This window comes from Galendromus occidentalis, unplaced genomic scaffold, assembly GCF_000255335.2.
Source record: "Galendromus occidentalis unplaced genomic scaffold, Mocc_1.1 scf7180000075389, whole genome shotgun sequence".
Classification (NCBI taxonomy): domain Eukaryota; kingdom Metazoa; phylum Arthropoda; class Arachnida; order Mesostigmata; family Phytoseiidae; genus Galendromus; species Galendromus occidentalis.
Window position 1 is genome coordinate 275,124 of NW_003803379.1, and position 13,971 is coordinate 289,094.

The following is a 13,971-nucleotide window of genomic DNA, read 5'->3' on the forward strand; positions in this document are numbered from 1 at the left end:
CACAAAACTCGACCCAAACACTGAGAGGATCATCCGTTTTCTTCGAATAAGAAACCTCGGAAACGGCAGAGGAACTGATCGAGTTCTTCATCTGGTCCATTTCCAGTCCGACTGCTCCACATTTCCACCATCCACGTCAGAATGACGCTTATCATCATGGAAGCGGAGCGCATACCCATAGCGTTCGAATCAACCAACAGGATTCGTCTTGCGATGGGAAAGTCGTTTAAAAACTTCCTCGTCAATCGACACTAAGGTCCAGCCTCGACGCCGAGGATTCCGAATTGGTACAATTTCCTCCTGTGACTAAGTTCAGCATGGCTAGCCTCCGTGGGAGGTCCGTTCGGATTAACAGTCGTATTGTTTCGCTCACTGATGACGTCGACAGCGCCGGCAGTTCCACGCGAGAGACGGTCTTTTTCTCTCGAATACACAGCACAGGAAGTTGTTCGAAGCCACAGAGAGAATCTTCGGAATTTCTCCCCGTCGAACTGCTCACAATGTTTCGAAGGCCATGCAACCCGAGCGAGGAGAGCCGAGGAGGAAGCACTCAGGAGCCACTTTGGAAATGATTGCTTGTTATCTTTCATAGTCGTCAATGTTTCGCCTGCCATCTTGTCGCAGTCAATTTCTCTCAATCGGTCTTCTTCCCTCGAGATGCACCTCATTTCTACATGCATCGCCTCTCTCGGTGCCGCGTGCCCGTGCATGAGTCGATGCGCGGCACGTGCATTCAATCGAGGGGAGCTCGTCAGAAAATACACTCTTGGAGTTCATACGCTGAAGTTGTCGTGGGTCGAGCTTTCGAGACTTTCAAACTCTACGATTCGTCCCACGAGTATCCTAAGACCGATAATGTTCCGGAATCCTCCCTGCGTGAGTGTATTTTGATGAGGTGCCTTCTTCGTTCTGACGAAGAAGAAAGAGTAGCGGAATCGACCTAGCGACCGGGTAGGTCGGTCCAGCAGGTAGCCTCGACAGTTCGCTCTCGGCCGGCTCTGAGTGCCGTTCGCTTATCTGGGAAGGATGGGCACTAAAGTTTCAACAATGCCCTGAGCGCTCGAAGCCTGCGCTACCCTTCAACATTGTTAGCTCGTCAATCGGAAATCCTCCTCCACTCAGCCGCTCCGCTCAGCGAAGTGCTGGCGATCCCTTAACGAATTCCAGTCTATGTAGGTAGCCCCCGATCGGCTTGGCCTCCATCTCAGGAACGTTTGACTCTCCATCTTACGGCTGGGGGAAATTACTGCCTTCGAATGTCCGATATCGGCGATGTGCAGGAAGGGAAACACTTTTCACAGCAGCTCTGCCGAGGTGAAGCCGAACGAGGGAATGGATCATTCTCTAGGCACCAAGCGGAGGAGTCCGGACCTCTCACGTCGGTTTGGTGAGCCGGCCGAAGCTCTTCGCCGCAATTTATTGACGATCTCTGCGCAGACGTCCAAAAAATTGCGTCGGAGCCCCGGGGTGTCTCGTTCGAGAGTAGCGCACTGATTAATTTCTCGGCGCTTGTTTGCCGTTCTTCGGATGATTGCTGCCGCTGCGAGAATGGCAGAGCGAACGCGGGCTGTTGATGCCTCGCAAACATCCGTCGAGGTCGCGAAGTCGGTACCCATGCTTTAAGTTCTGTAGAATCTCAGCGGGAGGAGTTGACACGCTCCGTATCGGGGGCATGTCGGACATCCGTTGCTTCCCAAAGTTTGGAAGAGGAAATGATGAAGGTTCGCGGATCATCGTGCCAATTACCGAGGATCTTTCGATACCGACTCGTGAGAGAAGAGCACTCGTCGCTCCTCATTCACAATTATCGAGTCCGAGCATCGACTGAACGCTCAGTATGCAGGGAGTAGGGTCGATAATAATGAGTCGGGAGGATCCGGAGAGGCTTCGAGAGAAACTTCGGATAGATCACTCTTCCGATCGTATGTGCTCGAGGCCATCATCGATAGGGCTAATCGCCTTTGCAAACTTGCGGTATTCCCGTCGACTTGAGGCGACGAAAGGTGGTGCAGGCGAGAACTTGACGTATCTCTCCAAACAGCTCCAGTAATAAAGCGAGTCTTACGGCTTTTTATGCGAGCTCGCCCCAGGCGCTTCCAGCGAGCCTTTGTTACCAAAGCAGAAGATCACGCGAATATTTCGGATCGCCTCGAGCTGTTTCGGATCTATGCTGAGCTCATCTCGATCCTCGAATACATGATCGAAGGAGATTTTTCCACTCTTCGTCCACTCACAAAGATTATCCTCGGGGAGTTTGATCGCATCCGTTCCCCGAGATTCGCCGGGCTTGTGGAAATTCGCCGCGAGGGAAGCTTTCCAGCCCTTCGATTTTCCGTGGAACTCTCTCGGCTTATAATAGCAAGCGTGCTCGATTGATCAGACACATTATGCCTGTCCGCGCACGGCTCCAGGACCCCTCGCCATGAGTTCTCCTAAAGAACCATGCTCACGACTGAGAACTCTGGGAAAAACTCTGAGAGGATTGAGAAGCCTATGCTATAAGCTATGGAAACCGACACAGGATTGGAAGCTGAGGTGGCTTCGGTGGACGCTGAAGGTCTCGGGACATATCCCGGAGAGTTCCCACGCGAATACCCAACGCCCAGGGGAGTCAAGAAACCGTCGATGCCCTACAACGAGTTTGGCCTCGGAGCCTGGAAACCGGCTCGTGAGTGAGGTGATCCTTGAGCTCGGCTCCAATCATGATCGACTTCGGATGCGACTGTACTTCAGCTGGTACGTGATGTGACGTCGAAGCGAGTCGATCCGGCGCTTCGTGACGCCCGTTGAAGCATCGACGGGAAATCCTCCACCCGCTTCAAGAGCGAACCTATTCCGGATTCGTTGGACCCTTTTCCGATGTGGCTGGTCGAAACAAGCCTCGAAGAGCATTCAGGCTGTGGTAGCCGTAATGGTTCCGCAAAAATTCAGTCGTCTTAGGAAGCGAAGAAACAGGAGATGAGATCCGAATCCGAGTACATATCCTCAGCGCTTGCCGAAATTTCACGGCGAGACCTAGGGAAGCAAAACGGGGGAGCGGAGGTAGATTTTTGACAGACGAGGGCTCATCTCCCCAAGGTGCATGACATGAATGTCCCTCCAATTTCCTCTACGTGAATCCTCGGAGATATCCGAGTGCCCCACTCATACGAACAGTGAACCCGACTACTGCGGTTCTCGAAGCGAACTACCTACTTCGGAGTCACTACTGTACGTTTCTCTGCAGCTAGAATTAGACCCGTTTCCAGAGCGATTCTATATGGGTGGATGGTGATCGAGACTCGCACTCCGCCGGGTTGATAAATTTCCCAACCGCGAGCTCATCGATCCGATGCTCGAATATTGGCGAGCTGTATAACCTAGACCTATGAGAATACAAGCTGGTCCATAATCAAAGGCATCCCTCGAATTGGTAGCTTTTCCTCCCCAAGGAAGAGTGCGAACGAAATACGAAGGTCACGAATGATCACAGCTCGATGGAAAGATCCTCCCAGTGAGGCCTGCGGAGCGGGAGAATTCCGGGATCCCCGCCTAAAGGGTGAGCATCTCCCCGGCCGTCGATCACGGAGAGCTCCGCTCCTGGTTCGCTTATTTGATTACGGCTTCAAAGTCACAGCGAACTGACAGCGAAACTTTCCGAAGAACCGACCTTAAATAATGCCGTGAATGTCCAAATCAATTTGTTTGCGTGGAGCTGACACGCTCCACCCCGACACGGACCTCAGTCAAGAGTGTGAGCAACCTTATTCTCGACAAGACGGCTCCTCACACAGTCCAATGGAACACACTGGCTCACGTCACGGCCAACGTTCAGTTCCAACAAGTTCGGGACTCGGACAGCTTGCTCATTTTTCCGACAATCAACTCCGGAAGGATTCCTGTCTGCTCGTATCTAACGCGCGAGAAGATCCGGAGTCGGCAAGAGAACTCTCTGAGCGAAAAGACTCCCGAGTCCCGGTCGTGCCGGAGTGATACGGAGATCGATCATGCCGAGCGGAGTGAGAGCCACTCAAATTATCCCTCCGCTTTTCGAGGAGCTCAACCCGTCTTCGGAGCAGACGACTTTTGAGTGAGGGTCGATCGTCGTCCTGCTGCCGCTAGCTAGGCTCCTCGTTCGTTCGCTCTCCGAACAGCCCTCTCCCCGAGTGTAAACAGAAAAGCACGTTGTACTGTGTTCGTCGAACCTCGGCAATCCGACAACGGTCGATCATACGACCCAGTGCTGCAGAACCCAGTGAGTGCTACGCTGAAAACGCCAGAAAGAAGCGGATCGGTCACGAACTCGCCGGACGGTGCTTCAAATTATTTAACATTGTTCTTAGAAAGGTCTCCGATCGGACTGACACCGCAGGTGAGACCCAAAATCGAAAGGCGAGGGCGGAACATTCCGTTGCGGTGAACAACTAGCATTCGAGCTCTTCGATCGCAGTCGCTTTCTCAACTGGAACGTTGAAATTACAAGTGCTGTTATCATGTGTGTCCTTCTCACACGGTTTTTGAATCCGTGCTGTTATGCTTTTGATTCTCCGCTGCGTTTCAATCAATCCGTGTTTTACAGCCGCCTCCGGATATGAGTTCGACTCCGAGGAAAGAGAAATTACGTCAGAAACGGCTCCAGCGCAAGGAGAAACAGAGAGCTATCCTCGACGGGGTTGGTTTCCCATCATGTTTCTCAAAACTTTCGAGAGATGAAACGAGTTCGTCTCTGAGTGTCGCTCGTTTGGAGGAGAATGCCATGGAAGCTGTTGACCTCCATGTTTCCGAACGTCTCCTCATCTGGAGATCGTTTGCCCTAAAAGAGAGTCGGGCATGAATGCCTCCACTCACCCTCAGTGGAGAGAGGTCGTAGTCCTGTTGAAGTTTCTCTCAAATTGTCGCTTGTGCTTTCCGTCAAGTTTAAAGACTCGCCTTCATCATTTTTTCTTCAGCTGCAAACGATCGTGGGGAGACCTGAAGGAACCCGAGGAGTATCAGCGAATTGGGAAAACCTTAAAGCCGCCATGGGAATCAAGGAGACGCTCAAGGAAACCCTCAGAGAGAAGCAGGCGAAGACCAAACAGCTGGCGTGAGTCCTGTACCTGTTGATCGTGTACTCATCGTTTCTCACCGGGGATTCTCAACGAGTTCGTTGCCTCTCTCATTGGACTGCGAAGAAACCTAAGCTTTCTCAGAACAAGAAAGTTTTTTTGATAGCTCGTCTGGTTCAAGACGTTTTCACGTCAAAGACTCCGTCAGTGAAATTTTATTGTGCTTTCAGCGAGGAAATGCGGAAGAAGGACACGAGGTGAGTGTGAAGAGCCGGTGAACTTGCCATATTTGTAGAGTTCGTTTCTCGGCAGAGCTGGAAGGCTCCAGGCTGCTCATAGCAACAGGACCCTACGACTCATCCAGGCTCGATCATTTCAGTCTCACGAAAGCAGTCGCTCTCGACTGCGAGATGGTAGGAGTGGGGCCCGGTGGAAGGGACAACATGCTCGCTCGGGTATCGATTGTGAATTTGCACGGGAACGTCGTCTACGATGAATATGTACTGCCCAAAGAGCCCGTCACGGACTACCGAACCAACATCAGCGGTATCAGACCTGAACATCTCGGAGTCGGTTGGTATACTCATACCTCAATATAATTCTGAAACGATACCCAAGATTGAACATGGTATTCGTCGCGGGAAACGCACATTACGGAGCGGAGGATGCTGAACCATATAATTCGACGATTTTGCTGTTCCGTGGCAGGTGTCGACCTCACTGTGGTCCAGAAGGAGGTCGGTGATATCATCAAAAACCGGATCGTTGTCGGCCATGCGTTGCATCACGACTTCAAAGTTTTATTCCTGTCCCATCCCAATAGTCTCACGAGGGACACATCGTTCTACAAGTGAGTAACCAATCGATTCGAATCGATGACCTCTGGTCTGAACGCCTACCGCTCATAGTTTCGAGAGAATCTGCTGAAGGTTTTGACGTGAAAACGTCTTTGAAATGCCTCTAGTAGCCGGTCAAAGAAACTTCGTCCTCCATGCAGCGAAATCTACCCCGCTTTTGCGCGGCTGAATCTCCGCTGGTAGGCATCGGATTATCACGAGGATTGGGTCGAAATATTGCTTTACGGGACATTGTCCCTATCAATTTTCGTCCGAAACTGAACTGAGGGGGAGGTTTGATTGGACGTTTTCTGTCGAGCTTCGAAAACCTCTGTTAAGCCGTATGAATGATTGTTCTCTAGAATAAGGGGAGAATGTTCAACTCAAGCAGTTGAAAGGAAGTGAGATTCTGATGTATAATGGTGAGGACATGGACTGTAAGTGACCCAAGACTGGTTGTCCGGGGAATAATTTAGTTCGTAGGGATACCTATCCCTTGCTCTGGTGGAGAAAACCGCTGCAGCTATGCAGGTTTTCTTGATCTACTTCCAGACCGCGTATCAAATAAGGGAATAAGTTTCCTGAACTTAGGATCCTGATCGGAGGAGGATCTTGAATCGAGCACGGTTCTGAGTTGAGCTTAATTCGTCCGTCCGAAATTGTAAACGGAGGTTCCGCCGAGATTCTATAGATTACTAGCGCAACCCGTCGCGCTTCGCTGCGACAATCAACCTCTGACTGCTTCGAACAACAGGACGATGATTGAAATATTTCCAACTATTTATTCTTATTTCTTGGTGAGAGGAGCAGATGCTCAGACTCCTGTTCTGTCCCACCCCTCGACCGAAAATTCGAAAGACGGTCTACTCCTTCGGACTTTTTAAGGTCAACAATTTCAGTTTTCGTGTTCGTGTTCGATCTACTCGTCAACGTTCTCATCCCTTGCCATTCTCTTGTTTGAAGATTAAAGAAAGTGACGCAGGCGCCCCCTTTGTCATCCACGACTCCCGAATTTTCTCCGAAAGAAATACCCCATTCTCCCGGCTCCCCGCTCTCCCATTCTCCTCTCCCCCTTTTCCCCGTTCCCCCGTCCTCCCATTCCCCCTTTCTTCCGTTTCCCCGTTCTCCCGTTTCCGCGAACTCCCATCTCCGCGTTCTCCCGTTCTTCTACTTACCCGTTTCCCCGTCCTCCTATTTCCCCGTTCTCCCGTTCCACCGTTTTCCCGTACCATCGTTTTCTCGTTCAACCGTTTTCTCGTTCCACCGCTTTCTCGTTCTACCGTCCTCTCGTTTCACCGCTTGCCGTTTTCCTAATCATACCTCATACATATCTCTCGCGTCCTTCGCTTACTCCCCACTCTCCCCTCGTCTCTACAACTGTTTGAGCTTCGTTGTTCCCAATGTTTCCCATCCCCAGGGAAAACGAAGTTGAGGAAAAAACCCGAAAATCGGCATTGTGACGTACACCCGTAACGAAACAAAACCCACAGAAACCTCCCACAGACCTGTCCGGAGCTGCAGCCGAAATGTCGTGGAAAACCTCTGAAGTTTTAGAGAGTTACAACTTACAACGACACAAGTGTACAAACAGACACACTTAAAGATTTATATATAGAGATAACGAAGTGTGAAGCTGAGTCTCCGGGTCTCCGGAGAGGACTTCATTTCTTGGTGTTAGCCATGAGACCGGAGGCAAGAACCATCATGCGAGAAAAGCGGAAGGCAAGGGTAGCTGAAAATATAGGGCGGTCAGAAGCAGCTGCGAAACGGCCGTAAACATCAACGGAAAGAGCACGAGAAACTCGTGCTCGTCTCCGTGCAATGGCCCACCAGAGGCCAACACTGAAGATCTTGGTGCGCTGACTTTGATACCTGAAGCTGGCAATGTGAGTCGTCAAGAATCGGTACATTTCATGCGTCAGAATAGCGATAGTCGAAACGAGCTGAGTGTCCTCAGAAATAATGCTGCGAATTTCGATTGAGGTACCGAATGTGTGAGGGATGCGGCTCACGAATAAAAGTGGAGGAGAGCGTCACAGCGATTCAAAAATATATTCCTTGACAACGAGGCAACGAGTTTGGGCATACATACGATGTCTGTGATCGCCTCTGGTTTTTCCGCAACCTTAAAACAGTGAATCCTGGTGTGGCCATTTTTCTGTGGGACCGTTTCGAGGACGAGGATACCACGGTATGCTGTGCGCTTATTGTTTCAGAGTGTGAGAACATTAAATATTCCGCCTACATGCATAATCCGTATTTCCTCCGCTCATGATTCTAATCATCCTTATAATCTATGAACACAGAAATTCAGATCACCTACTGCCAGCTTCATGCAATACACAATCACGTGAGACGTTTTCACGCGAACATGCGGTAATAGCTCGCTACTACCTTTCCGTTTTTCTTTCATGTACTCCAGGCCGTATCGTGACATGTTCGGCGGGCGTACGCCTTCATTGAAGAACCTCGCTCTGCGCGTCCTAGAGCTCAACATACAGCAAGGTGAACATAGCTCGGTTCAAGATGCTCAGGTCGCAATGAAGCTCTACCTGCATCAACGTCGCCAGTGGGAAGACGAAATCAAGAAGCGTCTGAACCGAACCAAACGGAGAGAACAGCAGAGGAAAGAGAGAGTAGAGAAACGACGTGAGGCACGCAATGATGACAACGATGGGACTCCTGTTTGAGGAACTCCTACATCGAATGTTTTATATCATGTGTATAGTTTGTTGAGCGTCAATAAATTTTACTATATACCCACTCCCCGGCCAGGATACCTCTCCATCATGAGCATGGCCTCAGGAGACGACTTATTGTTGTGGTTTCTAGCATCGTGAATCGCTGCATCGATCCATGTGCCCCATCTGGTCAGGATCGACTGCGGTGGCATTGCAGTTCCCCGTGCGATCTCTTGGAAACGAGTGACTCGCGCTGCCGACTTGCGAAAAGTTTCCGCCCTCAGCGACGAGCCTGTCGACGTCAGGAAGCACTACTTCTCGATGCAGGATAGACACCACCATCCGCGACAAACAGAAGTGCCTCGACGTGCCAAACTCCATCTGGCCAGAGAACTGTCGAGGAGTTCATGGGCACTCGAGAAATAGTAGAGTCGTTCGTCTTTTCTGGACGACCGTGTTAGCAACAGAACGGCCCTTTACGTCGGTGCTTACATCGATGGATAGCCAAACAGGTTTGTCGTCAACAGCGTTCCTAATGAAGCTCGGTCTACAGACACTCACCAGATATATTTTCCTAATATTCGATGTCGAAGGTATCGGCTCACAGGAATAAGTTTCAAGGGAACCCTTCAACGTTGCGTTTCCTGGTTTTCGCAGTCGAATGCCAGCTGAGACAAGTGCATCGCAAAGATCGAGTTCGAAAGGTAATCGCTTTCCCGAAACTTTCAGGAACGGGCCGACTTGCACTAAGTTCGATGTTGTCGCCGGCCCCTTCGTCTCAAAGAGCGATTTCGCTCCGCGCCATTGAGATGTTGTGTGATCTGAGATTTCCATTTCTGATCAGCTGTCACTTGCCGCTCGCAGATTATGCACAGTATGACGTGTCCGTCGGCCGAGAGATTTCCATCGATTCGAGCGGCGCCGTACTTCGCAGTCGAAATCGAGCATGATCGAATGCGGCACGGTCGCCTTCGAATATCACATGCCGAGAGCGTCGTAGCCACTTGAGCGCGTGATCGCGTTCAATTCGGTTATGAAACTTCCTATCAGAACAAAGGAGGAAGGCGGATTCTGCGGACATAAGCTTTTGAAACCATTTTATGCGATTTGGACTTGAAACAGGCGATTCATGCGATCTTCTACATTTCACGCAATTTTAATGAACATATGTGCTCTAGACATGATGCCCACATATCGCCATGCAGTCATGCCTCGCCTACAGGAGTACAAATGCTCGAAACGCTCTCGAACTATCGGTCTCGGAATATATGTAGAGCTTGTAGCCCCCGCGGTCCGACTCATCCGATTTCAGCTCAAGATAAAATGTTATGATCTCTCCACTTCTGCACAATTTCCGGACACACAGGCTCCAGAGTCTCGAAAATTTTCCTCTCCATCCTGGAATTCATTTCTGCCGTGAACATGTCCTTCCAACCGTTGACTTTGCCTTGTCGAACGAACCCGGGCAGTCTGATGGTGCCCTCCTCCGTTTTTTGCTTAATGTTCATCTTGACGAAATTAGCCACGCCTGAAACACAATATTTCGAGAACGTGTTCGCAGGGATCACAAGCTGGAGGAACATCATTGAGGATTTGATAGAATCAAGCTTCCCCACGAGATTACTAACCCGCATTTTGCACTCCCTCTATGGGAATGTCAAATCTCTCGTAATGTTTCTTCATGGTGTCGACATGACAACCAACAACAATTTTGTCGATGAGGTTGCTCTCAAGCATTGACTTGTAGTAGTCCTCTCCGAGGAACTTTCCCAACCTCAATATTTCAGATCTGGGATCTTTCTTCAAGTCTTCGTAATGAATCAAAAATGTATTCGGCTTCTTGGTCTGCGGGTACCACGACAAAAGATGGGCGAAATAGTCGTTGTATTCGGTTTCTCCCTTCAAGAATAACTCGAAAAACTCATCGAAAGACCCGTCTTCGAACTCGTATGCGGAGAAAGTTTTCTTCTGGTGATGGAAGTAAGAGACCGCACAATCTGCGAAGAAATTAAGCGAAACCGAAATCAAGCTACGTCATCCCGAGTGCGTGACCGCATAAGTTTTCTTGAATGATCTGTATGCTTCGTAAGACTGATTTCTACCGCTAGATAAGACTTGCATGCTCTAGGTAATTGTTACGGGCTGTCACAACATGTCATTAGCGAGTTATAAGCGGAATTTCTCACGGAAAGAGTCTTGCCTTTCGGATTCCTCACGACATAAATGTACTTGGCGTCGTCCGAGTACGGAACCAAATTCCGCGGGAGGTGAGTTTTGATGCATCCGGGTCGAGCCATGTTCCGGGGACCCGCTTCACCCGTCATCTGAGGGAAGCATTCGCAGAAATCTTCTATGAGTCGATTTCCAGATATGCATAAACATTAAATCTGATTCCGAAAGTATCGCTCGCTGGAGAATTACTTCGATGAAAGGCGTGCTTTGCAGTCGGTCAAGGTGAGAATTCGGGGAGTTGCCGTGGTGGAAGATCAGATAGGTTATCTCGGACATCCACGTAGTCCCACATTTCGGGAATGTTGCGATAAAGATGTCGTCTGAAAAGAGCGAGAGCAGAGCCAAAGTGTTTTACTCGCGAAATCTGGCCAAATCGATCTTGTGTTGATCGAGACCTGTCGAGGGCCCCGAAATGGCGCTTTCCCCCAAACCCTCTGAGCCGCGTCTGCACTCGGCCATCCCAGCCCTGCACTGATCTTGACGCGAAATCATCCTCATAGCTCTCCTCCAGTCGTCGCGGGCGAGAGTCCTCACGAACTCGTCATACAGCGGGAGGATGGAGCCAGTTCTCCCCATCCTGGACCTGATCCCACTCAAATCATGCAGTACTTACCGGGCCGAGGTTTATAGTTGACAGCCTCCCTGAAACACTTTACCGTGAAAAGTTTCGCCATCCGGGTGCCATCAAAGTCAAGATACAGAGGCTTCAAATTCACGACAATTTCTTCGCGACCGGGGAGTGGCTCTCCTAGACTCCGAGGAAAAAGACTCGGGTTATGTTCTGAGTCGACACGTATAGAGCGATGACGCTAGACTCTCATATCCGGGGCATATTTTCGCTCTGGGAACGAAGAATTCGAATTCTTACTCACCAATTTTCGCCATTTTCGGACTGAGTCGTTCGTTCCCGGGAAGATACCACCGAGTCTCGGAGCGCCGTGATGTTGAGGCTTCAGCGTTCGAGGGTAGCTCCCGATGGTTATGCGCCAAGACCCCGAAAGACAGAGGGAAAGAAGTTAGAGACGAGGATCGGTCTGCCCTCGCCACAAGCGGATTGTTGGCTCCTGCAGTCGGTCTCCAAGTGAGAAGTTATCCTTATCGATCCCAACCCGGATGAGAGAGGCTAGGTTGATATCAAGCTCTTTGTCTCGATCGCATGAGCGCAACCGGACTCCCTCTCCGAATACCCGGCTGAACTATCTGGAATTGCATGTTCTCTGACGACTGATCAGCTCTCTGGAAGAGAAGACGCCAAGATTCTGCTCGTATGCGGCGCCTTTTTCCAGACAGGAATTAGCTGAATGAAGCTGAGAGAGAACATCAGACGATCCGTCGGGCTGGTTTGCGATGAGGGTTCGATCTGTCTCGCACTGCCGCTTCCGGACACCATCCGCCATTGACGCTTGAAAAGCCGTATGGTATCGAAGTATCCGGGCAATCGTCTGAGCGGGTCCACCGTATGTCAACCTTGTAACTCTCTGGTGCAGTGATTCCGGACGCTGCCATCAGGGAGAATTCAAAACATGGAGGGACTCTGCTTGAGATGAGAGCGCGATGTGAGAAGTCTACAAATACGCGAGGATGCTAGAGTCAAATAGATGTTTCGACCAAGGTGGCTCAACAGAGTCCTTGAGACCCTAGTCTCCGGGTTCCGAATGCTCGGATTCAGTTGATTAGAATTGGAATTTTTCTCTCCCCAGCGCCTTTATCGCTAGTCGATTAGCTCACCGCGCTCGAGAAGGATGGGCCTCCGAGAAAGACGTAAATCTTATTATTCGATCTCCAATGGTGTGCATCGTGGCCCACTAGCTCAGTCGGTTAGAGCGTCGTGCTAATAACGCGAAGGTCATAGGTTCGATCCCTGTGTGGGCCAATTATTTTTGCTTACCAACATTGCCCGCCTCATATACCTCATGTTCGAAATCCGAGTGCAGGAGCTCATGATCCCCTGCTGATGCCCAAGGAGTCTCGCGCACGGTCTTTTGCCCGAACGTGTCAGATTTCTCTTCCAATCGTCCCCAAAGGTTCGGATCGTTAGAGACTTCAGCGGCAGCGGACTCCGCGGACCATACGTCGCCTCTCGCTGCCTCACTCACTCAGTCAGTGTTGGGGTTCGCGGGCTCTTTATGTATTGAGCACGTCGGTGCAGTGAGAAGATTGAGGACGAGAAATACTGCCTCACTCTGAATGTCTCCAGAATTTCCTCATGGGGAATGTCGAGGATAGAATGTATGGATCGAAACCTGGTGTTCAAAACGTCATCCGACTCCGAGGCTGGAGTCTATAAATGGATTCTCAAGTGAAAGCAGGGCGACTCACGGTTCCTGTGGTGTAGTGGTTATCACATCCGCCTAACACGCGGAAGGTCCCAGGTTCGAGCCCTGGCAGGAACATAAATTTTGGGGCTCAATAATTTCCTCATGTGATTTCACTTCGAGTTTCCGGGCTGTTTCCACAAATGCCCATTCTCCATATTCTTGCAGAGTCCTCAATGAGGCCGTGGCGGGGATTAAAAGGAAGGCTCCGGCGAGATTCGAACTCGCGATCTCCTGTTTACTAGACAGGCGCTTTAACCAACTAAGCCACGGCGCCACGTCTGCAACGTCTGTAAACTGGAATTTGGTTCTTGAATTTGTAGTCTAGAACTTGACTCAAGATTTTATGATCTTCGATTTTCCCTCCAAAATATCCTAAGCTTCGAATCAACGAGCTCACTTACGGAGAGGGGCTCGAATAGATGGAGCTCTCGAGGCTGAAGCTCCTGCCCGCTGCCCTCTCCTACACAGTAGGTGGGGCTTCCCGTACATGGGTCGGATCGGGTCGGAGACATAAAGCGGTCTGAGCCCTAGTTGAACATCAGGGGATGTAGCTCAGATGGTAGAGCGCTCGCTTAGCATGCGAGAGGTACGGGGATCGATACCCCGCATCTCCATTTTTGGTTCAGGTATAAGGACTGGGCCTAGGTGAAGGTCGTCCAGAATCTGGAATATGAATGTAGATCTCGTCGATCCACGCAACGAGACAGAAGAAGAGTGATTCTGACTGCGTCCTCATGCCCGAAACTCGACTCGACGAGCCGTATGGAGCTGAACGGTATTTGCCCAAGGCCACTCGACACTACCATCTGTTGCAATGTGGAATCTTTCTTGATTGAGGTCCATGATTCTCGCAATGGAGACCTGATTTCCGTGTGAC

At 50.4% G+C, this 13,971-nt stretch overlaps 2 protein-coding genes and 4 non-coding genes across 6 annotated transcripts; 4 read left to right on the forward strand and 2 right to left on the reverse strand.

Annotated features, from left to right (window-relative positions):
- The first annotated feature begins 4,196 nt into the window (after nucleotides 1-4,196).
- On the forward strand, nucleotides 4,197-8,553 carry LOC100908386 (RNA exonuclease 4). The gene is made up of 7 exons (XM_018641036.1): nucleotides 4,197-4,351; nucleotides 4,559-4,651; nucleotides 4,929-5,065; nucleotides 5,258-5,284; nucleotides 5,407-5,600; nucleotides 5,736-5,877; nucleotides 8,286-8,553. The coding sequence occupies exons 2-7, from the start codon at nucleotides 4,571-4,573 to the stop codon at nucleotides 8,551-8,553; spliced, it is 849 nt and encodes a 282-aa protein (XP_018496552.1). The 5' UTR covers nucleotides 4,197-4,351; nucleotides 4,559-4,570.
- Nucleotides 8,554-9,712: 1,159 nt separating this feature from the next.
- On the reverse strand, nucleotides 9,713-11,872 carry LOC100902759 (sulfotransferase 1 family member D1). Its single transcript, XM_003737035.3, has 6 exons — nucleotides 11,649-11,872; nucleotides 11,390-11,524; nucleotides 10,966-11,096; nucleotides 10,745-10,868; nucleotides 10,173-10,541; nucleotides 9,713-10,072 (listed from the first exon to the last, which is right to left on the reverse strand). The coding sequence occupies exons 1-6, from the start codon at nucleotides 11,659-11,661 to the stop codon at nucleotides 9,858-9,860; spliced, it is 987 nt and encodes a 328-aa protein (XP_003737083.1). The 5' UTR covers nucleotides 11,662-11,872; the 3' UTR covers nucleotides 9,713-9,857.
- A 703-nt stretch (nucleotides 11,873-12,575) lies between these two features.
- TRNAI-AAU (transfer RNA isoleucine (anticodon AAU)) lies at nucleotides 12,576-12,649 on the forward strand. Its single transcript has one exon. It is a non-coding gene; the product is annotated as a tRNA-Ile (tRNA).
- Nucleotides 12,650-13,096: 447 nt separating this feature from the next.
- TRNAV-AAC (transfer RNA valine (anticodon AAC)) lies at nucleotides 13,097-13,169 on the forward strand. The gene has a single exon. It is a non-coding gene; the product is annotated as a tRNA-Val (tRNA).
- A 125-nt stretch (nucleotides 13,170-13,294) lies between these two features.
- TRNAT-AGU (transfer RNA threonine (anticodon AGU)) lies at nucleotides 13,295-13,368 on the reverse strand. Its single transcript has one exon. It is a non-coding gene; the product is annotated as a tRNA-Thr (tRNA).
- A 267-nt stretch (nucleotides 13,369-13,635) lies between these two features.
- Nucleotides 13,636-13,708, forward strand: TRNAA-AGC (transfer RNA alanine (anticodon AGC)). Its single transcript has one exon. It is a non-coding gene; the product is annotated as a tRNA-Ala (tRNA).
- The last annotated feature ends 263 nt before the right edge of the window (nucleotides 13,709-13,971 follow it).